Source organism: Coffea arabica, chromosome 5c (assembly GCF_036785885.1).
Source record: "Coffea arabica cultivar ET-39 chromosome 5c, Coffea Arabica ET-39 HiFi, whole genome shotgun sequence".
Taxonomy (NCBI): Eukaryota; Viridiplantae; Streptophyta; class Magnoliopsida; order Gentianales; family Rubiaceae; genus Coffea; species Coffea arabica.
The window spans coordinates 8356076-8383961 of NC_092319.1; the positions used below are offsets into that span (position 1 = coordinate 8356076).

The following is a 27886-nucleotide window of genomic DNA, read 5'->3' on the forward strand; positions in this document are numbered from 1 at the left end:
TAGGGAAACAAAAGAAACAAAAGCTAGAAAGAAGTACACTCCCCAGTATAATGGCCGAGATCTAGATCAACCATGAATCATGAACTACTGCCAAAATGCATAAAATCTACTCACACTATTCCAAAGATGAAATGGAAGAGAAAAAGGACAAATTAAACATCCGTCAAAACGAAAATTAAAAGAACTAGAAATAAAAGAAACAAAAAATGAATCTAGAGTTACTGCTTTAATCAACCTCTTCATCGTCATCTTCATCGCCCGTGGGATGTGGATGGATGCCAAGATGATCTTCAATGCGAAGTAAGCGGGTGCTCAATCCGGCAAGCTGGTTTTCAATGTGGTCCAAGCGTCCAAAAAGTTGCTGCCAATTGGATTGGGAGGAATGCACCGGCGAAGGAGGTGGTGGTGCCACGGTAGACGGCCCAGCTTCTCCTTGAGCATGTCGAATCTTTTGTCGTCTTTCCTGACCAGGTCGAGGGATGTTTTCCATGCCAATACCTAGACGACAAACGATAGAAGCCGATAATTCGGTTCTAGGCATAACAAATTGCTGCCTTATACCCTGCAAATTAACTTCAAAACGCTCAAACACCAAAGAGAGGAGACGAGGAAATGGCAATTTGAATGAAATTGTCCGCTACCTCGCTGTAGACCTGATATGACTAATGATGATGTTCGGCAAGGGAATTTGAGCGTAGGAGGAGTTCCAATTATGAATCATGTAGTCGAGAAAGTAGATGTCGCTCTTTCGAACCTCTGTATGCCTCATCTTCTTAGGTATGACGTTGTGGGCCATCATGTAGATAATGAGATGATGGCGAGGTTTGAAAACACTTGCCAATATTGTCTCCTTTCTTGAGGATCGAAAAAGTTGGTACTCAAGACCAAACCTAGACATGGCCTACAACAGATCCCACCCACCTATTTGGTGCACGAATCCCTTTTTCAAGTCGACCGTCCGGCCTTGATCACTACACCCCAGATGGCCGCCAGGCGCTCACATAACAAGACTATACGTCTCCCACGCACCCAAGACTCCACCATCTCACCACTATGGCGCGCTTTGTACTCAATGTTGTTATAGAACTTGCACACCAAGTCCGGATAGTAGTAAGTTGGCAAGGTGAGAATCGGCGCCCAACCAAGTTGATTGAACGCCTCAGAGATGCGATAAACTATTTCTACTTCAGGACTCACGTGCATCTCATAAATGAATTCCAAATTAGCGTGCTTCTTCTGCCACTCTTGATTCCTCAGAGTAGAAAACCTGGCACTGTCAAAAACGGACGATGTGGCACTGCAAAAAGTGCTCTCACCCGGTTGTCAGCTAATCGGTAGAGAAGAAGGTGACCTCTTCTCCTCACTTACTTCAACCTCCTCACTAACCTTCATATCATCACTACTAAAGGACGAATATACAACCTGTTTTCCTCTAATTATAGTACCTAATAAAAAGTATTCAATTATCCACATATACTACGTAACATTGATTGACTCAAATAACCACAAATACAGCCCTCCAAGTCATAAGAAATCAAATAAACATCCTTAAACTATCACTATTATGGCATACGCGACGGGACATAGTCAAAATGTCAAAAATTACTAAATTCACCAATCTATCAAAATAGACCACAAATACATCAAAATCAGTGAAATTAGCACTAATCATGATTGTAGCAACCAAACTTTAGCAACAATAATGCACAATTAACTATAAACATGGTTAAGTAAGAATGATTCTAATAACTCACAAAATTCATCAAATCACTCTCTATACATAATGCACATACTAAAACATCATCAACTAACCATTCTTGACCATAATCATTGATCGCCAATGGCTCAACAACATTCTAAGCCCACTTTCCAATTTTAACCATATATAGCATCTTAAAAATTTAAAAAACTATTAATCATCAATTTGCTATATTTGAACATGTAAACATGATTAAACAATCATAATAGACATAGTAGAGGCCAAAACATCCATAATATGCATCAAAAATTAAAAATTAGAAGATGTCAGAAAATTCAGGAAATTGAAAATACCAACTTCTAAAATACAAAAATTTGATGAAGAAACTTACCTCAATTACGTAGTAGGATGTTTGAAGATGAGGATTGTACAAAAAGCCCTATGAAATTCACTCCAATTGACCTCCAATTGAAGAATTGTCAATCTAAGAACCCTAGCTCCCAATCTTCTAGGAAACCGATTTTTAGGTGTTTATCTTGAATTTTAATAAGTTAGAAAGGCTCTAGGATGATCAAAAGATGTTGAGTTGATGTTTTTTAGTAATAAAATGGAGTAATAATGGAGATTTGAGAATTTGTGTAGAGAAAAGAAGGGAATACGCGGCTGGGTTGAAGGAAGAAGAAGAAGAAAGAATTGAAGTGAAAGTGAAACTCACGTTTTCTATTTTTGTACCAAGTACTGAATACGCGACTTGGAATACGCACCTTCAGTCGCATATTTAAAGGCGCGTTTTCCGTTGATTTGGTGCAGATTTGAATATGCGGAGTCGCGTATTCGAAGTCGCGTTTTCTTTTATGACAACGTGGAATTGAAAATGCGATTTAGGCAATACGCAACTGAAGTCATTTTGCCTGCAATCACATTTTCATCTGCAATTTTTGCAGAAACTTCCATTTCTCAAAATTTATACATTTTACCCCAAAATTTTAAAATGCATCATAGATCATTCTTTTGCCAAAATTATCATCACATGCACATGTAAAATGATCAAAACATGCATTTTATCCCTTTTTAACGAATCAAACACACATTTAACGCAAATCGCGGGATTGAGTTTCTTGATCAAACTTCACTTTTTTCACTTCAAATGGTCATCTTTGCTTCTGTTTGCCGAACCTATACACAAAAATAACAAACTAATTTAATTACACGCATTAAACATAAAATCATACTAAATTAACATCTTTACAAAAACATTATGTTGCCTCCCAATTAACGTTTTTGTTTATAGTCGTTGACTTGACTCAAAAGGTTTCTGCTCATTTTATGACATTGAAGAGTGATTTTCTCCCCACGGGTCAAAACTCCCAAGCCATTCCACTGTGTGATGAGCTGTGCATTTATCACCATCGTCCAACTTCCTCAAATGCCAAGGAGGAGTATTAGACTTGTCATGTAAAGGCTTGACTTCACCTTGAAGTAGAAATTGCTTGCCTTTTTCGAATCGACTTAACTTTTCACCTATTCCTTTTTGGAATAGCTAATTGATTAAGCCAACTTCCATTCTTGTCCTCGCCTCTTTTGCTCCTACACCATTGAAGTTAGTACCAAGAAGATTTATAGATTTTACATCTTCACCCAATTCCTGGTTACCCTTTTTGTCACACAGCATATTAGAAACAAGAGCAATAGGCTCTATACCCCCTTCTTTATTAATCAAATTAAACTCTAATTCCTCACCATTAATTCGGAATTTAAGCTTACCTTCTTTCACATCAATTATGATTTGTACAGTAGCTAAAAATGGTCTTCCTAGAATAATTGGCATTTTCACATCTTTCTCAATATCTAAGACAACAAAATCCACCGGTATAATAGATTGCCTTACCCTCATGAGCACATTTTCTAAAATACCAATTGGATATGTAATTGACAGATCCACCAACTGTAGTGTAATATTGGTAGCTTTAAACTCTTGAAGTCCCAATCTCTGGGCAATTGATAGTGACATAAGTGACACACTTTAAATCATATAAAACATTAGAAAAATGCAATTGACCAATAATGCAAGGAATAGAAAGTTTCGCAGATCTTTCAATTTAGGAAGGAGTTTGTTTATAATCAATGCACTACATTCTTCCGTTAACGCTATCATTTCATTATCCACAATTTTCCTCCTTTTTGGAATGATATCCTTCAAGAAATGCGCATAAGAGGGAATCTATGTAATAGCATCAATAAAAGGAATGTTAATGTGCAATTGTTTAAAAATTTTAAGGAACTTGTCAAACTCCCTATCCTTTCCATCTTTCTTCAACTTGTGAGGAAAAGAAATCACGTTAAAATTTAACTTGGGGGGAAATGCATCAATATCAATGACAACATGATCATTTCGGGTTTCTTTCTCCCCTTCAACTGCCCGCTCCTTATCTTGTTCACCACTTGAATTGCCAATATTAGGTCCCTCAACTATTCTACCACTTCTAAGAGTGATAGCATTGACATGTTCTCTTGGGTTGACTTCGATTTTACTTGACAATTCTCAGGGTTTCTATTGTTAAAAAGTTGGCGATTTGACCAATTTGAACCTCTAAATTTCTATACATCCCGGTCAATTGGTCCAACCGTCCCTCTATTCGTTCAAACCTTTCCAATATTTCTTTGACCAATTTTTCCATTGTAATCTTCCATTCCTATTTAGTATTTGTTTGTTGTTGCCTTGATTGGAATCCCGGTGGGTTGGTTGACCTTTGAGGATTATCTTGATCTTTTCATCCAAAATTTGGATGATTTCTCCACCCCGGATTATATGTATTCGAGTATGGGTTGTTTTGAACATTTCTGTTGTAATTATTAACAAATTGAGCCTGCTCAACATCAACACACTCATTAGGATCGTACTCTCCTCCACATATAGAACAACAAGCAACATGTGCATTAGTAGAAGAACTCAGACCACATCTGGTTTAACGATGTAACATTTGCATCAAATTATTCATTTGCGCGCTAAGCATATTGATAGCATTAGTTTCAATCATACCTGCTTGTCGTCTTGGATTACCTCTTTCATTAGGCCATTGGTAATTGTTGGCCGTCATTTTTTATATCATATTTTGAGCTTTTTCAGGTGATTTACCCATTAAAGCACCACTTGCGGCAGCATCAATAGTAGTTTTAGTAGAAAAAGATAAACTGTTATTGAATGTTTGTACAATGAGCCAATCGAGAAGTCCATGATGTGGACATTTTCAAAACAACTCTCTCAACTGTTCCCAAGGTTCATACAACGATTTCCCATCAAATTGACTAAAACTAGTAATATCTATTCTAAATTTAGCCGTTTTATCCGATGGAAAATATTTATTCAAAAATGTCCTAGATAAATCATCCTAAGTGGTGAAGGTGTTAGAAGCATGAAAATATAGCCAAATTTTAGCTTTATATCTTAATGAAAATGGGAAAAATCTTAGCCTTATTGCATCCTCACTAACTCCATTCATTTTAATAGTATCACATATCTTAAAAAATGTGGCTAAGTGTGCATTTGGATCCTCTACGGCATTACCTTCAAATTGAGATTATTGCACCATTTAGATTAATGATGGTTTAATCTCAAAATTATTAGTGTTTACCGTCGGCCGTGCTATACTTGTTTGGGATCCTTGAGTCCCAGGTAGAACGAAATCCCTTAGAGCTCGCCTATTTGCTTCGTTTTCCGATTTCTTTTTCAAAAGATAGCTCTATTGCAATTCCTTCTATTGGTTGAATCTCTTCTTCTTCTTTTTATGGTGTACGCTTTCTTTGTCCACGTAGTGTCCTTTCAATTTCTGGATCAAAATGTGCTACTACACGTAACACTCGATGCATACACTACAAACAAAAGTAAAAGAGATTATATAGCAATTAATTCACAAAAACCAATAAAAATCGTAACTGAATTATAAAAAAATTAACTAGTAAATACAAATAATGTCTAAATTGCCAAAAACTTGGCGGGATTTAGATATAAGTACAAGTTTAATTCCGAATTTTACCTGTTTAAAACAAGTATATAGGTCAAATTAGTAGTTTAGCGCAAATATCGGGTCGATCCCACGGAGAGCGATATTTCAAGTACTAGGTCTTCACTTACTCTATTATTTAGACTAACAATCAAGTCAAGCAAGAGAAACTATAATTACTACTACCTACAAATCTTAACTAGACGATCTACAAATCTTAACTAGACGATCGCAAGATAACAAATAAAGAAAATTCACTAAATATTTAAGTCTACAGATGTAGATTCCACTTATAGCGTAAACGACACAAATGAATAGATTTATCTCTTGTTACAACCCTTGTTTAATTAGATATTTATTTCCAATATTACCAAATCTCATTTTCATAATGAAATGGCCTAGAATAGTTTAGTATTCCCTTCTCATGGAGAATAACTAGATCTACTCTTGTTTCCTTCATAAAATGCAAGTTTAATCCACTTAAGTATACCTCTATTCTCATGAGTCTACTACTCAAACTCTACTCATGTTGTTCCATCATTATTACCAACTTTTATTGAATAATAACAACTAAGAGTTTGTTATTGGTGATCAAGTAACAATAATGATAAGCATGCATAAATAGACAAGTTAATACAAGATGTAACAAGTGAAAATCGTATTCACTTCATATCGAATAGGCATAAGTTTCATCTACTCCCTAGATCTAGAAATTTAGCTACTCATATAAGATATAACAAGTAAGCTCATAGTTTCATTGCAAAAACACATCATAAATCACAAGTAAAAGATAGATAAAGAAATCTTAACCAAGTTAATGAACAAGCTCCCAATGATCTTCAATATCTTCAATAAAATGGTGTACAATGAAGTCTCCAATTGTTCTCACCAAAAGTGCTACCTAGAGAGAACAAGACAAGACTAACTTTTAAACTCCAATCCTAAAATCTGATATGAGCTACTTCTAATATGATCTCCTCTCTCTTCTAATGATTCTAACATCTAAAAATGTTAAGAGAGTAAAAAAGGTGTTTCTTGACAAGACATAAAACTCCTTTTCTCTTCCTTTTTGCTTCAGAAGCATGTGCAGCCAAAATTCTCTCTGCAACTATAGCTAGAAAGTAGTGTGAAAACATGGCAAGTGGCTCAGCAAATTGCAGAAATCAGGCTACAATATGCGACTTCACCCTCGTTTTCTCAAGTCGCGTATTCACTTCTGTGAATTTGGCCTCACTTCAATTGCTATTTTCTCTATGATGGAAGCAGTACTAGCTTTTGTGCAAAACATGAAAGTTGTAGCCTCTTGCGTTTCTTTCTAGTTCTTCAAGAATCATCCAATTTGGAGCTCTATGGACTGAGATATGGTCGAAATACTATTGACTAGTCAATCCCCTGTTTCAGCTCTCGACCATACAAATAAGCTTCTGTGTTTCAACTTTTTGTCGAGGAAAACAACTGAATTGGACTTTGATATCTTCATACCAAATGTAGATCTATCTCTTACTTTAAAATGGTGTAAAGATCACCTCGATCTGATGTGTGTTGCTCAAGATATTGCTAAAATACAAAGATGTGTCAAAACTGTCTTCACTTTGCATTTCTTCATTTGAATATTTTGCACTTCATGTCTTCTTTAAGGACTTCAAATCATCATCAATTATCCAATTCTCTTCTCAATTCACATCCTTTGATGATTGAAATACTAAACCTACAAAAACATGAAGTTTTTACCATTAAAATCTATAGAAATGCAATACTTGCCATTTAAACCACAAAATGTACATTTTTACCAAAACCCTAGCTAATTAGTTATACAACTAGTTAAAACACACCAAAACTAACTTATAAAATACACTAAAAACACGTAAAATATATACTTGTCATGTTCCTCATAATAGAGTTCCTTGAAAACATTTAACACAATCTACTTCATTGTCTCAAGATCATGCTACCAGTTTTCTTTCTACAGATGACTGTGGATAGGCAAAAAAATTTTGTGTTTCTATTACCATGGTCCAGCCACTAAACTTTGGACCTTTGATACCAAAGAATCACCTCCTGCTCCGAAATTAAATTATACTCCTTGAATTTTTCATAAATTAAATTATACTCCTTTGATGCCAAAGAATTTCAATAAGTTTGTTCTTCCTTGATTTTTTTCATAAATTTAGTTTTCTCATCCAACTTTCTTTTAAAATCATTCTTGTTGCAATGAAATCAATTTTATTTTTCTTCAAATCATCATTTTCTTTATTTTCTTGAAAAAGTTTGGAGTTTCATTCAATAAGGCATTTATTTTGATTTTCAAATCCTTGTTTTTAGCATATAATTCATTCAAACTTTCATGCAATATCATTATAAATGTCTCAAGATCATCATAATCTTTTTCAAGAGAAGAATAGATAGAAGTTATCTCATCATGTCTAATGGCCATAAATGCCATTTAAGCGTTTCCACTTCTTCTTTAACTTCACCATCTGAATTGCAATCATTCCATGAAATTTGAAAGTTTTTGAAGTTTTGTCTTCTTTCACCTCTAATTTCCATCTCCTTCTTCATTAGACACTCATTAATGTAGTGTTCTGGTTGACCACACTCATAGCATTTTTTATGTTGTTTCTTGGTCACCTCTTGCTTTCCTTTACGCTTGGGAGGATTGAAGAATTAATTGTTATTGTTGTTGCTTGGTCTACCTCTTCTAAATCTTCTTTTGTTGACCAAGAATTTCTTGATGCCTTTTGTGATAAGAGTTAGATCATTCTTATCCATTTCCAAATCTTCACTATATAGGGAGAATGTATCATCTTTTTCTTGAGAAATTTTAAGAGCAATGCTTCTTTCGACTCTAGCATCTTCCTCTTCTTATACCTATGAATCTAGTTTCGATTCATATGAGATTAGAGAATTTTTAAGTGATTCAATAGGTATAGAATTAAAATCTTTAACCTCTTCTATGGGTGTAGTCTTGGTTCCCCAATCCTTAGATAAAACACTCACAATTTTTCTATTTTTCTCACCTAAGGAACATTCTTACCAGGTATTTCAAATCTTTGATAATATCACTGAATTTACAATATATCTTATCAATATATTCATGTATCTTTGATAATATCATCGAATCTACAATATATCTTATCGATTTTTTCATGTAACTCCATTTTGAAAGATTCATATGTTGTGACAAGCAATGATTTCTTTTGTTCTCTAATATCAACACTATCTTCATGAATCTCTTTCAATTTATCATATTTCTTTGGCCGACTTGCATCCTTTAACTCTACTAGATTCATTTGCATTTAAAGCATCATATATAACATTCATAGCCTTGGCATTCAAAGTATAATTAGCCTTATCTTGTGTATCCAATTCACTTCTAACTTTAGGTCTAAACTTACCTAAATCTGCATCTAAATTAGTGGTTTCATAAGGACTTTCATTAACAATATACCACAATTCAATATCAATATATTGAAAGAATATTTTTATACATTCTTTCCAACTAACATAATTGATACCATTAAATATAGGAGGTCCAGTAATAGATTGACCCTCTAGAACCAAGGGATTGTTAGTTGCCATCTTTATTCCTAAGTCTGTTAAGTCTAATCTCTAAACGACCAAATTCTAATACCAATTGTAAGGCTCAAAACAATCTAAGAGGGGGATAAATCTCTTAAGTTGGATCCTAACTAATCAAATTATGATAAATTTTCACCCAATTTTAACTAATCAGAAATAACCTAAATGAGCACACACTTGACTGAGTAAGATACAATAAAGGTAAAGCAAGTAAAGCACTTAAATAAGCAAGTAAAGAGCAATAAATAAACATCCTATGCAAATGAAGTTGAAATTTGAGCACATCATTGTTCTAGTGCATTTTTCGATGACAAGTAAGGCTTAACTGTTAATTAATAGTGTCTAAGTTTCTTCACATAATCTTAACCTTGCTATACAACTTTCTTCAAAGTTGAATGGGTACAAAAAAGAGACATGGCTTGAAAACTTTATTTAAAAGGAGGAGTAAATAGTCAAAAAAAAAACTCACTAAACTATTTAAAATTGCACCAGTTGCTCACTCAACCTTTTTTTTTTGCCAAAAAAGTCAATAATCTCTTTAAAACGAGCCTTTCGGGTCATTTCACTGAGATCAACTCTTGTGTAACTAGAAATAAGCACATATTACCTGTTAACATAGATTTTCAGGGACATAAATGTCCAAAAATAATTAACACAAACTTTTCCGCCGTAAATTGTGCCATCCTACTCTCCTTCCTAGCCACACCATCCTCTTAGACCCTTGCCATCACTTCTTTCTCCCCTACCTCCACCTACACCACCTCTCCCACCATCTTTCTCTCCATCTCCACCACCTCTTATCCTATTCTTTCACTTTACCTCATCCTTGGCACCCTGCAACCCCTTCCCTTCACCCTTGCCTTTCCCATTCACCTTCCTCCTCCTTCCCCTCCATCCCTTCTATCCTTCCTCTCCCTCTCTCCTTCAACTCCTTGCAACCAAATCCAATAACGGAGGAAATAGGCGTGCAAATTTAGCACTTCACATCTATTTTCACCTGTGGTTCATTTGTCTTTTTCCTTTATGTAATGGACTGTTGACCTTGGTCGATCAATCCTTGGTTTTGATGATTAACAAACCAAAATGTAGATTTGGGCTAATGTTTTTATGTGAGCAATTTGTTAGAACAGATTCTTGTGGCACAAAAGAAGAAGCAAAAACAGGGCACTCATGTGAGACGTCCGAAAGGAAGCTATCGGACGTCCGAAAGGATGAAGAACATCAATGGACGCACGCATCGGACGCACATCAATCGCATCGGACGTCCGAGAAATTTCCCAAAGATTTGATGACTCTCTGACGACGTTCGGACGCAGGGTTCGGACGTCCGACAGGCCAACGGCTAGTTTTGACAGCATTTAATATTTGACCGTTGGAGAGCCTTTTGGAGCCATTTCTCACCTTCTATAAAAACCCCAAAGCACAAGAAGACAAGGGACTTTTGCCAACACAAAATACAAGCTTACAAGTGAGATGTTTGAGTAGAAAGATTCTTTGTTGGTTGTATAAGGGGTTGGGAAAGTTGGGTTGTGAGGTTGCTCAAGTAAAGGTTACTCTCTAGGAGGAGTAAAACCTTGGTGAAAGTGAACCTATCACTTGAAGTGGTAAAACCTTGGTGAAAGTTGCCTCATTTGTATAAAATAGTTCTTAATTGGGTGAGTGATCTTTCAAGTGTAGGTTGTTGAGGGTTAACTAGAATAGTTGTAAAACTCCTTGGCTCAACCAAAGTGTGTTTGGGGTGAGGAAGGATGAGCCTTCACTTGTACATCTTGGTTAGCATCGCCATCTATTGAAGAGGCTATTGGATTGATATTTGGTTTGCATTTCTCATCTTTTCTCTTTAATTAAGTTTCCTTTATTGTGCTTAAATTTGATATATCTTTGTGCATCATTGTGAAATTGTTTGTACTCATTGGGTTGCACCAGGCCTTACAATTGGTATCAGAGTTTTGTCTCTTTTGATCAAACTTAACTGCTTAGAGTAAAGATCATGGCAACCATAAAAGTTTCTTTTTTAGAAGGGCAATCTATTGATAGACCACCTATGTTTAATGGTTCTCATTTTAGCATGTGGAAACAAAGAATGATGATTTTCTTACAATCCGTTTATATTGAATTATGGTATGTGGTAGAAGATGGTTCTTATGAACCTAGAATAGTTGACTCTACCACCAATTTGAGTAGATTAAAGACTAGACAAGAATTGAATGAAAAAGACAAGAGATACCTTTCTTTGAATGCCAAGGCCATGTGTATATTGTACAATGCATTAGATGTAAATGAATCTGGTAGGATTAAAGGTTGTAAATCAGCTAAAGATATTTGGGATAAATTGTGTGTATTTCATGAAGGTAACCAAGATATTAAAGAACAAAAGAAATCTTTGCTTATTTCTCAATATGAATTTTTCAAAATGCATCCTCTTGAAAATGTTGATAAGATGTGTAGTAGATTTTGTGACATTATTGAAGATCTTAAATTGCTTGGAAAAGAATATTCTTTGGGTGAGAAAAATAGAAAGATTTTGAATGCCTTGCCAAAAGAATGGGAAAACAAAATAAATGCTATAGAAGAGGCAAAGGATTTAAATTCTATGTCCATTGAATCTCTTGTGGATACACTAACCTCTTATGAATTAAAGCTGAAATTCAAAGTGCAAGAGGAAGAAAATGCAAGAATGTATAAGAGAGGCATAGCTTTTAAAGCATCTCAAGTGGGGGATAACCCATCCTTCATGGGTAATGAAATCATGGAAGTGGACAATGATATAACTCCTCACATCAAAAGTTTCAAGAAGATCTTCAACAAGAGATGTTCAAGAGGAGATTGCAAAATTACATGGGATGAATGCAATTCAAAAAGAGAAAAAGAAGAGTTGGCCCAAATGGCACTAATGGCCGTTGGAGAAGATGAGGTAAGTTCTTATCACTTTTCTTGTGATGAAGATAATGAAGATGATGATGTGAAAATTCTTATGATTAAAATGCATAAAAGTTTGAGAAAATCTTATGCTAAAAATAAAGATTTAAAAACAAAAATAAATGATTTGTTGGAAGAAAACTCCAAACTTTTTCAAGAAAACAAATGTTTGAGAATGAAAAATGATGATTTAAAAAATCAAAAAAGTGTTTTTGATTGCAAAAATAATTTGAAAAGGAAGTTGGAAGAGAAAACAAAGTTTTATGAAAAAATGTTGGAGGAACAAAATGTGTTAAAGAAAAGAATTAATGACTTGAACGAGTTTCTCCAAAATGAAAAACAAAAGTTTTCTCAAACAAAAGAAAGCAAATCTTTTCAAGACACAAATAAGTTTGCTATGATAAGAAGTAAGAAAATTAGTTGCATTAAATCCACTTATGTGCAAAATACTTCTATCGTGTGTCACTTTTGTTGCAAATTTGGACATATGCAAAATGATTGCTATGTAAAGAAAAATATGAGAAAAGGCATGAAATCCATGTGGATTGCTAGATCATGTCGTATTAACTCCCAAGGACCCTATAAAGAAAGGGTACCAAATGAAATTTCTCATATTTAGGTACATCATGAAGATTTGATCCAAGGTGTGCTGAATGGTTGTAAGTACATTTGAAAATTTTGATATTCAATATGGTCTTGATTTGAAAAATAAAGGGGGAGTTTGTTTTTTTGATTGATGCCAAAAGGGGGAGTAGAATTTATTGAAATTTCTTTGTATGTTGGCACTTTCTAAGGGGGAGCTTTATTTGAACTTATTTGATAAAAGAAATCTTCATTTTGTTTGTCATCATCAAAAAGGGGGAGATTGTTGACCTTGGTCGATCAATCCTTGGTTTTGATGATTAACAAAACAAAATGTAGATTTGGGCTAATATTTTTATGTGAGCAATTTGTTAGAACAGATTCTTGTGACACAAAAGAAGAAGCAAAAACAGGGCACTCATGTGGGACGTCCGAAAGGATGAAGAACATCAACGGACGCACGCATCGAACGCACATCAATCGCATCGGACGTCCGAGAAATTTCGCAAAGATTTGATGACTCTCTGACGACGTTCGGACGCAGGGTTCGGACGTCCGACAGGCCAATGGCTAGTTTTGACAGCATTTAATATTTGACCGTTGGAGAGCCTTTTGGAGCCATTTCTCACCTTCTATAAAAACCCCAAAGCACAAGAAGACAAGGGATTTTTGCCAACACAAAATACAAGCTTACAAGTGAGATTTTTGAGTAGAAAGATTCTTTGTTGGTTGTATAAGGGGTTGGGAAAGTTGGGTTGTGAGGTTGCTCAAGTGAAGGTTACTCTCTAGGAGGAGTAAAACCTTGGTGAAGGTGAACCTATCACTTGAAGTGGTAAAACCTTGGTGAAGGTTGCCTCATTTGTATAAAATAGTTCTTAATTGGGTGAGTGATCTTTCAAGTGTAGGTTGTTGAGGGTTAACTAGAATAGTTGTAAAACTCCTTGGCTCAACCAAAGTGTGTTTGGGGTGAGGAAGGATGAGCCTTCACTTGTACATCTTGGTTAGCATCGCCATCTATTGAAGAGGCTATTGGATTGATATTTGGTTTGCATTTCTCATCTTTTCTCTTTAATTAAGTTTCCTTTATTGTGCTTAAATTTGATATATCTTTGTGCATCATTGTGAAATTGTTTGTACTCATTGGGTTGCACCAGGCCTTACATGGACATCAATAAACTAGTAGTATCATTAGAATTCATAATACCCATTACTTGCAAACCCTACTCACAATCCAAAACCCAAATCTACAAAAAGTTAAAAACAACAACAATAGTTCCTATCCTAATTGTTGGTTTGCTGTAGCATTCTGTTTCTTTGCTTTCAACTTTCCTCCACATGAAGAACTCCTCATCCTTTCCCTACTTCCATCCATCTCCTGCATGACCAAATCTAGTCATGAGAAAATGAAGAGAAAGGAGGAGGGGATGTGATGAAGAGGAAAGGGGAGGGGTATCAGTGATAAGGATTGAGGTGGGTGGGATAGGGGAGTGATGGTGGAGAAGCAGGGTTAGGTAGGTGGCAAGAAAGAAAAAAGAGATGATGGTGCTGATGCCTTTTCTTTGGTTAATTATTTTTACCACCTTTGAAGTTTGGCAAAATACGTATCAATCTTGAAATTTTGGGTGTTTTTCTATTTGCTTCAATTATTTTTCGATAATTTTACTCCTAGAAACCTACAATAGTAGGTCATCCAGTTACCAAATGAGCTAATCTAGCTAGAATGACTCAAAGGACCCATTTAAAGTGATTAGTGACTTTTTCGGCAAATAAAAAATTCGATGAGTAATCGTTGCAATTTTAAATAGTTTAGTGACTTTTTTAGCCATTTACTCTTAAGAGGAGAGAATCCTTAATGAATTACACTGTTGAGTTGAAATTTGAATATTCCATATTTTACAAAATATTTTAAAGTATTGTCTTAGTATACATTGCAATTAAGTTTTCATCTCGCATGCATCATATTTTCGAACATACTACAATTTTTCTTTTTAAATACTTCTAAAGGACACAGAGCAAATGAAAATTTGCACGGGATAGTTCAAAATCATCCTATAGGACCTGTACTTCCACCATGTGATTTTGGACCAACGATGAGCATAGAAGCAATAATCCTACTTCTTATCACTGATTTCTAGACATTTGAATAGTAAACTCCATCTAATGGGTGTAAAGCTTATGCAAATGGGATAATTTCAAAAACCTCCCTCGAGAGTTTTGACAAATTCACATAAATACTCTCTAATATTAGAAATTATGCTGGCCTCCCCTTTCATGTAGACATGACCAAATGTCACCATCAAGAGCCTTCAAATGGCCAAATTGCCCTCAAAATCTTGTGCCAACAAATATTGAAAATATGAGAAAAAGGAATTGCTTTAAAATGTAATTTTTTCTGCTACTTGGCACCAAATAGTTGGAGGTATATATGTCTAAAGCAACAAATAGCACTTGTAATAACATTATCTAAGAAAAATCAAATTAGCTTTCAAAAAAAAATTAGTGAACAAGAGGCTCTGCCGTTCGTGATACTTCATTTGATGAAGGACTTGTACAAAAAGGTGACAAATATACCACAATTTAGGCTCCATCAAAATCACTAAAGCTAAAAGATGAAAACTTTTTTTGGGTTTATTAAACCTACTTACAAATTTTCTAAGTATTGATTGTTATTTATCATGTTAATGGCACCTAATGATTGTCGTGGATATAATTTAAATTTCTCAGAAGATTATATATTCTACTTATGAATGTGCCTCTATACGACTTGATGATGGTCACAGATGACTTTATTTATAGAATTTCTTTAGTTACAAGTTGGGGTGAGTTTTTTTTTTTTTTTTTTTTTGGCATTTTCACTAGCTTTATATGCTGGTATGAAAGATTTGTAACCCTACCAACGGCTCTTCTTATGCTTAACAGTCAAAAGTGTAGTTATTATATGTTTTTTTTTTCTATCCTGAGAGGATTAGAATGATGGCAATCTTTTTCCTTTTTTTATTGACATTTTCTTCATCAAAAGTGTTAATTGTTTTCTTCTAAAGACAAGGAGGGTAAATTTAGAAGAAAATTGCGCGTCAATACTTTTGCTCCACTTTTGAGGTTATTTTTTATAACAGAGGCTGACTTTGTTATAAAACATGTCAATGAAAGGAAGGTCAGTGTAATTTTAGTATTAGAGGGTATTTATGTGAAATTGTTAGAAATCTTGAGGAAGGTTTCTACAATTATCCCTTTGCAAATATGAAAATCATATTTCTTTTATGGGAAAATCGTTCAAAACATTTCTCACATTGTGCAAAATGATTTTTTTCGTCCCTCACTTTTAAAAGTATAATTTTACATCTCTTACAAATTGACATTGATCAAATTTGGTCTCTACCTAGGTTTCCGACTAGTTTTTTGTCGGAATCTATCACTTGCCTTGCACGTAATCATTTTTTAAGGGCAAAATTGTCAAATCAAATTTTACATAATCCGATTCATAATCCCTCACATTTCATAAAATGATTTTTTCGTCTCTAACATTTTACAAAATAAATTGTTTCGTCCCTCATATTTTACAAAATAAATTTTTTATCCTTATATTTTTTCAAACTGGATTTTTTCATCCCTCATTGATCATATGCACGAATAGCTTTTTTTTTTTTTTCTTTTAAACCCATGTATATATCTATTTGATTTCTTTTGAATAATATGAATAGTATATAATATATTTCTATTTGATTTCACCTAAACAGACTAATTGTATTTGCAGTTATACACATTCCATTCAATAGATATGTACAGGGGTTTAAAACTAACAATTTGGTTTTAAACTCGTGTAAATATCTATATGATTTCACCATATGAACCTATTCAATAATATTTGTGACTTCCTCTTTTGGTAATAATTTATTTATTGAGTTGTATAATAAGGCCATCTAATTAATAGATCCTAATTCAAATTCTATAGTCATGCTAACAAATTGCAATTTAAATCTAAAATTTTTACTCACCACTTTTAAGACCAACCATTGAATTATTTGTCTTATGATTGTCTTCAATCTGAAAGTGCCAATCACTTACTTTTTTTTGTCATAGTTTTCCTTTGTTTATTTTTTCTATCCAAATTTAATTTAATATAAATATTAATAATATTCAAGATTAAATGTCTTATTTGTTTTCAATTTTTGAGTAAAAGAAAATGAATATGAGTGAAAAACTAACAATTTTTTTAAATCCATATATATATATATATATATATATATTTTGTTGGTAAACTAAACCAAGCTTAGAAGTATTTATTTATTTGTTTATTAGTTTTATTGAAGTTAGGTTTTTAGTAGTTGTATGATTTAGGAATTCGTAATTTATTTGGTAATTTCTTATGCAAGTGGTTTCTTTTCCAACAAGTTTGATAAGTTATGAATGGGGCATTAGTTTAGACAATTTTCTTAAGAGAGTCTAGAAGAATTTGTTAGGTTTTCTATTGTGGTGTAACTTTCTTCATTGTTTGAGATTTCAATAATATTGTGAGTTAATTATTTCTTCTCTCCCCACATATATTTGAGTGTTTGCTTTATCCCTTTAATTTTGTAACCCTGCATGCATTGATTATTATTAGAACCCTAAAATTGGGGTTCTATATTTGATTTCATCTGAACAGTACAAATAGTATGTAATATATCTCTATTTGATTTCAAATCAAATAGATATATACATGGATTTAAAAAAGATTTATTCGCACACATGATCAATGAGAGATAAAAAAATTCATTTTGAAAAATGTGAAGGATGAAAAAATTCATTTTGTGAAATATAAAGGACGAAAAAAATTTATTTTATAAAATGTGAGGGACTATAAATCGGATTATGTAAAATTTGATTTGATATTTTTGCCCTTAAAAAATAATCACGTGCAAGGTATATGGTAGATTTCGACTAAAAACTAATCAGAAATTTAGGTAGGAACCAAATTTGACCAATTATAAGGAACTTAAAATCACGCTTTTAAAAATGAAGAATGAAATAAGTCATTTTCCCTTTTTTTATTGGTAGCTAAACACTTTCTAGCTTAGGCTGTTAAAAGTACTATTTATTGCGTCTTATGTTCGAGGTGAGTTTATGTTGGCAGCAAAAGCAAGAACTAAACAAATGTCGGAAGCCTCAAAGATGTTCATCTTACCACCCCAATAATTTTTATGTCAAAATCTAATCTCAAACATCTGCAGTCATTACTTCCAGACAGATTACCTATTGCCGCTCCACAATAAATAGAATCTCCAGTTTAATTATCGTATAACATCAACCACCACAATTTTCAGCTAATTAGTGACTATGATTTAGATAGCAAATTCATTTTCTTGAGGGGATCATCCTCATATCGCTCAATGCCCATTGCAGCACCAGGAAACTAAGTAAATAAATAAAAATAAGTGGTGCGAGAAATCTCCGGTCATAGAGAGAGAGAGAGAGAGAGAGAGAGAGTAGAACTAGGAAGGAAAGACATCTTTTGCTGTTCAACCAAAAAATGTAATACTACTTCCCGAGGGGGTGAGCGAAGCGAGGGCAGTGCCCAAACCTCCATTTCTCCTACCCGTTGTCCCCCCAGCTTTGCCCTTCCCCACCTAGTGTTGCAGAGAAACCCTCAGCCCAACTTTTCACCTGCAACTCAAGATTCGGATTTCCATTTGAAATCTTCAACAGTGTTTAACACTATCTTGAATTTGATTGGTCCACTGTATCATCTTCTGCAGCAGATGCACAAATCAATTATACGGAAAATGTAAAAACTACTAATCGAAGTAGTTAATTACATCAGCGGGTACATTTTTCTGCTTTCAAAAGGTAAGGGACAGGGGGAGGTAGTGCACAATAAAAATCATCATTTCCGCTGTCCATGCGGTTCCTTCAATCAAACACAGCAATATTAACTTCATGAGTCCTCTCCTGTGTCATGAGAAATCCAGATGTCACACAGAATCCAAGTAAAATGATGATGCTTCACCTCCATCCATGAATATACCACCATAAGAGCTGAAGAGTTCTCTCTTCAAGGGATCATTTGATCAGCATCCTGTTGAGCAAGCTCCAACACCATAGCCTCATCAAAAAATTTGTTGATGCTCACATCTTCACTCATGCCCTGAGAGGACAACACAAGTTTCTCAAACTTCTGTTCCTTGTGATATTCTTCTTTTATGGTGTCAAAGATTTTAATGTTTCTTGATATTCAAAGAATAACACGAGGAAAAATAAAAACTTTCTACCACCAATCATCTGAGAACCAATTAACTTGAGTTTAACTCGAGCAAAGAACACTAGAATCATTTCAATCAATGTCTTCTTAAGAATATCTTGTAAGAAGATGGAATGAGGAGAAGAGGTCACACCTTTCTACGCCGTGTCTTCACCATGAACTCACGAGCCAAATGTTGAATAGGTGCAGGTTCAAGTGGTCGTAGAACTATGGTCTTGTCCAGAGGATCCCCAGGAACGATAGCCCAATGGTCAAACACGGAGAGACAAAATGCTTGCCCTTGAGTGTGATACCTCAAGTCTGTCTCAAAGCCAAATGATTCAATCACAGGTAAAAATGCCTACAGCCCCATAAAAGAAAGAGGTCAAATAAATTCACCCACAGTACAGTGTTGCATTGCAAACAAGTATAACCAACTGGAAAGACAAGAAGTCATATACAAATAGCAGCAAACAACATATATATGAGGGTAAGCTCTGAGTACCCTTTGTTTTAAACACTACAGAATACAGTTTCAAGCGTAGACAGCCTTAACACTGCTAGAGACAAGCTAGCAAATGGATCAATTGACTGAAGAAAAGGCCTCAACAATGATTGAAAGTAACACCAAAAAACAAACTATTTTCTGTTTCAGTGATGTCTGGAGAAGATGCAATTCCAAGAAAACACCTTTCTATGATCTCTTAAGAGAACTCTGCTGTCAAAGTTATGGTAATGTTTCCCTTTTTCACTATTTTTTCAGCGCTAGAAATGCTTCCAAGAGAGTTCATAGAGAAAAAGTAATCATTTGAACTACTTTGAAAAACTGACCTTCACAATATAGGCTGGGGTCCCCGGTTGAGGAACATCTGCTGTAACGTGGCCACGCCTGCGGGACAACACCGTGTATATAGCAGACACACAATCTATAGGGGTCTGTATCTGAATAAGAGCAGCCACATCAAGTCAAATAACCAAGTTTGTCTCCAGTTTTAAGAAGCTTGAGCTCATCAAAAACAGCTGAAAATTCAATCTAAAGGAGCATTCTTAGACTGATATAGATAACTTAAAATCAAAAAAGCACAGAAGTACTTAGGGGGCGCTTGGTTCATGAACCGGAATTGTAATTGGAATTGGTATCATATATAAATAATTAGTATGGGTATGACCCTATGTCATCATTTCAATATATATATTGCTTGGTAAACACTTTCTAGGCTTAGGTATCAGAATAAAATATTTATTTTTTCTTTCTTCCTCGCTGCACATACCGCCAGCTTCGGCGGCCAATTGATAGCAGCTTTTCCAAGAACCACAACTGCTGGCAAACTCAAGACAGAATCACAATTAATTGCTACCTTTGAGCTCCTGCAATTATTGTATTTAGCCTCAAGATTTCCGAACTTTTCCAATCTAAGATAGATCTAAATTCAAACTACGATCTTCATCTTCTTCTTTGGTCAAATGGTCAAACACTATAAAAACCAGAGCCAACCATAGAAGAAAAGAAACAAGACTAAATGAACATGAATGGCCTTCCCCATCTGGTTCTCAGAAAGTCTAAAATCGAAAAAACAAGCGGAGCAGGAGAAGAAAAGAGAAGCAACAATGGCGGTAATCACAAAGAAGAAGACAATGAGGAAACAACGAGGAAAGAGCAAGAGGAAGCTCTCGTTGCTCTCATCGAACACCGTATTAAAGAAGTAAATCGCCTCCGCCACCGCATCACCTATTACGCAACTCAGGTTTCCACTTTTTTCTCGTGATTTCTTCCCTTTTTTGGTTAAGTTTTTCTCAGCCTTTGGAATTATATGAATTTCTAATGCATTTCTTTTCCCTGGAAATTTGGATTGTTTTGTGCTGTATCACTCAAAAAGATACCCGGAACCAAAGAAGAAGATGAAGATTTGGAGTGTTGGTGGGGGTTGAGTGAGGCTTTTTAGTTGGGGGGAGGGGAAGGGAAGAGGTGGCAGCAGTATTGTTGGAAGTGGGGTGAGTGAGATGGTGGTTGGGAGTCAAATTTGGTAATCAACCAAAACCTCCCAATATAGCCGGGAATTGAGAGTCACCAGATTTTCAGATTTCATTCCAATTTTCCAATACCCATACCTATTTAACAAGCAACAAATATGGTGGTGATACCAGTTCTTGATTCCCAAACCCTTGTACCAAGCGGCCCCTTAATATGTTTTTGAAACATGATAGTCAAGCAATGCTCGCTTATATGATAATTAAGAGTACCAGATGCCATTGAACATAATAAGCCCGCATCACTACAGCTCAAGTGACAAATTTTAATAACTTAAAGGCCTTTTGCATTAACCCTCAAATGGGTGAAACCATCCAAGATTGATGCGTGAAGGAACTACTTACCTCCACATAATAAACTGGTTCCATGAGCCTTGGAGATGCCATAAGGAAAGCTGAGTAGGCCACACGACGAGCAGTAGGAATTATCTGACCAGTTCCACGATTCAATGGCTCAGGAGCAACTTTTGCATCGACTATCTTGAATTTAACATTTCTGATGGGCTCATCACAAAGAGGTCCTTCTCGAGCACCCCATTGAAACCTGACGAAGACACTAAGTTAGCTTGTGATAGAAGAACAAAATAATCAAAGCAGTAAATACTGGCATTACCCTTGTACAATGGAATCTTTCACGGCATTCAGCAAGCTCTTGTCCACTTCACTAGACAGTGTGTCATCTAATAAGATATTAGGTCCCTGTACATTTCCAAAAATGTTGAAAATCACAACATTAGACATGAAAATGATACACTTTTGCACAAAAGCTCAGATAATTCCAGAAACCCATGACAGAAATAATTATTAAGTCATAGATGAATCCAAAATTTACATGTAGAGCTGCAGAAAACTGCTACTACAGGCTGAGAAGGAAAAGTCATAGTAGGTTCTTATGTCAATTTAATAGCCAGGTAACCACCAAACGCACAAACCTAACAGCAACCAATGAGCCTTTTTATGCAACTCTTAAACAGGTTAGCTGAACGTGAATGACTTAACTCACAATCCGCCTCGCCAACATGACATGTATAACGCGTGCTATCTTATCTATCTAGCCATCTACTTCATATAAGTCAAAAATACCATTCAACCACTGTGTGGAGCAAAGTACATGATGCATAAGAGACATATATGCTACAAATAGTCCGAAACTGTTCCTAAAGCATGATAGCTGATAGCTGCCACAACCCAGTAAACAAGAGATAATTCATAATTTTCGCAGCATATACAGTCACATAAAGACATCTAATATACTTGAAAGTGTTCCGTGTCTAAAAAAAAAAAGTCAAAACAAATAAAATCAGATAAGACTGACAGATGACATAAAAGTAGATAGATCAAACAAGAATAAGTTGTGAAGCAAACAGAACTTGTTTTCTGAATGCATCAATCAGGTTTAGTTGATATGGACACCTTATTGTTAAGCATTTTACATTACCTGTTTATCAGGTCCAAATGCCCAAATGGACCTTGCAGCAAGCAAGTCCCAGTCATACTTCGTCTGAAAGAAGTCCCCAAGTTTCTTCCTAGGCCAGTCAATGCTAACAACACCATTCTCAATATCTTCTGCAAGTCCTCTTTCCAGAGGCTCAGCAATCTAGCATCGAAACTTTGAATCAGACAAACAGAATTGTTAAACCATGCATGACTTTGATACAAAATTACTACTTGAGTTACTTGCCATGGTAATCTTATTTTTCTTGTTAGGTGTTTCAGCAAAACATTTCATTGAGGATGACTCCACCACTGTTTCGCAGAAGGAGACAACAGGATCTGCGACCTGTATGCATTTGAAAGTGTGAAGTTCCCATTTGAGAAGTATCAACTTGAGCCAACTCAAAGCAGTATAACAATTGGTCCAATATACATAACAAAGAATGAGCATTTTACATTACCTTCACCTCCACTTCCGAGTAAAGTTCCCGAAGATCCTTCATTATCGAATCTAGGTATAATTCCCCAGTACCCAAAATTGTGTGTTCTCCTGATTCTTCTACCTTCGTGATAGCGAGAGGATAACTTTTGCTTATCTTCCGCAGACCCTCAACCATCTTGGGTAGCTCACTCGGATTTAAAGGCTCAGTTGCCGTTTTCACAACTGGAAGAGTGTTAAACTGAAGGGCTCGGAATATATATACATCCTCATCATAGTCCTGATTACAAAGCGTAGCAGTCTTCATAATTGAAGCATCCACACCTTCAATCAGCACCCAAGAACCAGGAGGGGCCTCACTTATCGGTATCCTGTAACGAGCTTGATAAACCCAAAGTTTTGTTACTTCTTTCACTGTCATGTCCTCCTCATCTTCTGGGGAATAACCTTCTCCCAGCACGCGAACAGTCTGCCCAGTCATAATTCTACCACTATAGACTCGACCAAAAGCATCAAAAACACTGCAGTCAGATTTAGGATACAGTTTTGTCACATTAACCATTAAAGGACCATGGGGATCACAATCTTCCATGGCCTGAAAAATCATCGAGTCCGTAGGCCCAGTATAGATATGCTCAACCTTCTTAGCTGCACCAGCTTTGGCAGAAGGAATGTGATGGACCAACATGTCTGTGAAGCCAGTAGCAGTACCAAAAACTGAGCTACAAGCCAACCTCAGCAGAGGCCGTACATTTAATCTGTAGGCTGCATTGCTAAGAGTCACACCAAGCTCAGCAAGTGTAGCCTCCACACTCTTCTTATGTTCTCCAATTACCTGGCTATATATTTTGTAAAGAGGTTCAAGCACAAATTGGACAAATGATCTTTCTGCCCCACTGGTAGGTTGTTTCTTCTTAAAACCTCTAGTATCAGGATCAAAATAATAGTCCCCCCAAAGACGAGAAGCAAACTTATTGGCATCAAATGGAATGCCATGGAGCTTGACATATAGCTTAGCAAACGATTGTAGTGTAAAGGACCATCCTGCGCTCGCACTTGCAAAACAAACATTCCCAAGAGCGGGGTCAATAACCTGGACATCTCCAGCAGTTGACGAAGCAGCAGTTATTTGGGTATTGATAGCTTCAATTAAATGCCTTAGCTTATGATATGCATCTTTTGGAGGCAACTTGAGTTCAGTTATCAACCTGTCAACCTTGTGAAGAATAAAAATATGCGTAGACAAGACAAGCAGAGAGAAAAGGCAAGTTATAAGAAGGAAGCAGGATAATGTTTTCTTTAGTGAACCAATGGGAGCAAAAAGAGTACCTTGTTTATCACAACTACTATGGGGAGGCGCTCTTGAATTGCATGGCGAATAGCCCTCTCAGTATTAACCTGATAGGACATAAGAATTATAGATGCTTAAAGGTTAATGCCCAGTATCCAAAAACTACAGAGACAATAACTTATAACATTGACTAACTTTTACAAAAAGTTCAATAGTCAACGAGTCGTACACAGCATGGCTTATTGGTGCCTACACAAACCATAGAGTATGCAAGGTACAACCTGACAATCTAACAATGTACTCAAATATTAAGAATTGGTCCAGAATTAAACGCAACCTGACTATCTAACAATGTGCTCAGATGATAGAGCAACAGAAAGTCAAACTGAATTTCACCCTCGCATGATTAGAAGGGGCATTGGACAGCACTGGAGCTATTCCCAGATCAAGTACATTATATGGCAACCTGGCAAAAATATTCTCACATCTACAGACATGTTTGCTACTTGAGGCCAGAACAACTGAAGAATGCAGAGAACCAATTACAGTACTTCACTCCATAAAGACAAGTAGAAAGCAAACATATACGCAGCAAAGAAAGTATATTGCACCACATTGGAATAATCTGTATTACAAGAAAAACATAAACACTTCTCAAGACTGCAACAAATTCTCTTTTCTATTTTGTGTTGACAGGTTGGATAAAAAGCAACAAGAACATGATATTTGAGGCAACTCGCAAAGAGTTTTAGAATAATAGCTATAACAGAGTGAATAGCACCTAACTGTCAGTTTTCTTTTAGGAGATGCTTAAAAATACCAACAGAAGTTTTCAAGGAATCAAAATTACCATAACTCCATCAGCAGCATCTACAATCAGCACAGCACCATCAGCGAGCCTTAGAGCTGCAGTCATTTCATCAGAGAAATTAACATGGCCAGGGGTATCCATTATGTTACAGAGGTACGACTTTGAATTGCTATCCTCAAGCACCAATGACATGGGTACCGCCTTGATTGATATTTTCCTCTCTTGTTCATCGATCCTGGTATCTGTATATCTCATGTGCTTCTCACTTTTCTCATCAAAAGTAGAGATATGGTGTGTTTGCTCCACCAGCATGTCCATAAACAAGGTTTTACCGTGATGTAGGTGTCCCACCAAAGCTACATTTCGAACCAAAGCTGGGTTCGACATTAAACCTAAAAGAAACTGCGTTGACACATAGGTGGATGGATCCTTTACACCTAATTCAAACTTGAGGTTCTTGACAGGTTTGATTATTGGTTGCTCCAGAGGCAACTCATCCTCGTCCATAACCAATGTCTCAACTTCTTCACCATAAACCTCCTCAGCAGTTGGGTAGTACTTTTTGTCCTCTGCAAGAACCACCTGGTTTTCCATATCAATGTCATGATCAGTAGTAGTCAGCCACCCATTTGAACCTCCAGGTTCACGCTCAGCATCCGATCCAGCCTCCTCATCCCCTGTCCTATCAGGGAGCTCATCATCTTCCTCCTCTTCTTCGCTCTCTCGATCAGATTCAATTTCAGGCCCAATATAATTCCCAAACTCATCATACAAACTATCATCCATGATTCTGTAAAATCTGCCACCATTAATGGCCAAATCAGTTATTTCCTATACTTACAGAAAAGGGTGGGGGGAAAGAAAAATAAAAATTACTCAATTCACAAAAGTCCCAAGTCATGGTTTAAAGACTCGGCCAAGTCCTAGTTGACCTGGTCGAGTCACCACCGGAACTTCAGCTTCCAGTCCGCCATATCCCAGAGACGTTAGTTCTGCAGGAAACTCATTCAGACTTGGAAGATTCGGGGCCAAGTTGACTCCACGACTCAAAAAAGCGGCTGACTCAACCCGTTTTGACTCAAAAAATTCATGAACGGGAGCTTTCACCATGATTTTCAGAGACTTTAGGGTATAAACAAATACATTTGGGAAAAAAAATACCTTACCCGTACCCGTACCCAATTTATGAAAAATTGCACAGAAAGACAGCCGTAACAAATCAATCTTTAACCCAAAATTAATTCTCCCTTTGAAGACTCTTCACTAAACAGCAAGTGGGTGCCACAGACTGAAGAGAAAGAGAAGGCAAAATAAAAGGGCAAAAAGATGAAAGCCTGACGGTATAATTTCAGAAACCCAGAGACCACCACTACCAGCACAACAATAAAACCTAAAAACTGCTGCACGCCAAGGTCTTTACGTAGCTCAGAACTCGCCCAAAGCTCAAAAATTTTGATTCCACATACTCATAAACATCATTTGAAGTTTATCAAAAATCACAGCATAAATAATTAAGCTCGCGTTATGAAGCATAACAAAAATCACAGCACGCGTTCAAACATGGTAGGCACAGCAAGCAAAGGAGTGGGATTCAGTGGTGTAATGTTAAGAATCAAAAATCACAGCATATAAATAATTAAGCACGCGTTCAAACATAGTAGGCACCGTATAATAGGGGAAGGGAAGGAAAAGGGCAGCAAACCTGGAGAGATGTCAGTGAACGAGAACGATTGGTAGGGTGGTGAATTGGAGAGGCAAGGCAGTTTCAGATGGGACTTGCAGGGCGTTCTGGGGAAAGTGGAGTAGGAGGGAAGATGCAAATGGTACATAACCGGCAGGGCTTGAGAGGCGAGGCGGGTTTTTATGATAAAGCGGGCTTGCGACTGAGGTTTAACACTGGGGAAAATGCTCGAGTAACCCTCGCTGGGGTAACGAAGCAATTTACTGTACGAAGTTATTACACTTTTAAGTGACTGTTTAATTACTTGTTGGATCAATCACCTGAATAATAAGATGATGCTTAAAAATTTTGGTTGAAAAATTGCTACAGTATTTTTCTACAAAAAATTTTAAAAAAAATGCAATCCAAACATATTCAGGTTTTGCTACTTTTTCATGAATACATTTTTCAATCACAATTTTACCTTAAATATATCAAATTGTTACAGTATTTTTTCTACAAAAAATTTAGAAAAATGTAATCCAAGCATGGCCGTTAGTAAGTTTTGCATAAAAAATAGTAAGTTAACTAGATAAATTAATAATTTTTATGTCTCAGAAAGTAAATTACAAAAATATGAAACTTACGTTATTTTTGAAATAAATTACTACTCTATATCTGAAACTTACTTTTAGAGATTCGTTCAAATAATAGTAAGATTTTATAAATTAATAGTAAATCTTATTGATAGACTAGTAAATTTGGTTAATGAACAAAAACTTACTAGTTTGTGGCAAAAGTTTACTATTTTACTTAAAAAACTTAGATGAAACAAGTATTAGGAAGTTTATTTGAACTTATGTTAAGGTTTTTTATTAATGATTGAAATTTAGTATTATAATTAGTAACTACTCGTAATATGCATGTATGATACTCGTAATAATGATTGAAATATAGTATTACAGTTAGTAATTACTCGTAATATACATGTATGATACACAATTGTACGTATCATTTATAAATCTTATGTGTTTTATATATTTTAAAAATACTATGAGAACTATTTTTTTTTTCACATGACCTTATAAAATATGTAATAACAATTTGTCATATTATAAAATTTGAATTATTTTTCAATTTTTGAAAAGTTTAAAAGTTTGGAAGACAATAACAACTGATTTTTTGAGTTATATATAGAATATCACTTGTCTATACATCACAATTTC

The 27886-nt window shown here is 35.5% G+C and overlaps 1 protein-coding gene and 1 non-coding gene across 2 annotated transcripts; one reads left to right on the forward strand and one right to left on the reverse strand.

Annotated features, from left to right (window-relative positions):
- The first annotated feature begins 4926 nt into the window (after positions 1-4926).
- Positions 4927-5034, forward strand: LOC113691233 (small nucleolar RNA R71). The gene has a single exon (XR_003448642.1). It is a non-coding gene; the product is annotated as a small nucleolar RNA R71 (small nucleolar RNA).
- Positions 5035-18442: 13408 nt separating this feature from the next.
- Positions 18443-26843, reverse strand: LOC113690294 (110 kDa U5 small nuclear ribonucleoprotein component CLO). The gene is made up of 11 exons (XM_027208132.2): positions 26703-26843; positions 25040-25799; positions 24228-24296; positions 22921-24114; positions 22707-22805; positions 22464-22622; positions 21639-21724; positions 21371-21569; positions 19829-19939; positions 19152-19358; positions 18443-18904 (listed from the first exon to the last, which is right to left on the reverse strand). Exons 2-11 carry the CDS (start codon positions 25784-25786, stop codon positions 18812-18814), a joined length of 2964 nt encoding a protein of 987 aa, XP_027063933.1. The 5' UTR covers positions 25787-25799; positions 26703-26843; the 3' UTR covers positions 18443-18811.
- Between the last annotated feature and the right edge of the window lie 1043 nt (positions 26844-27886).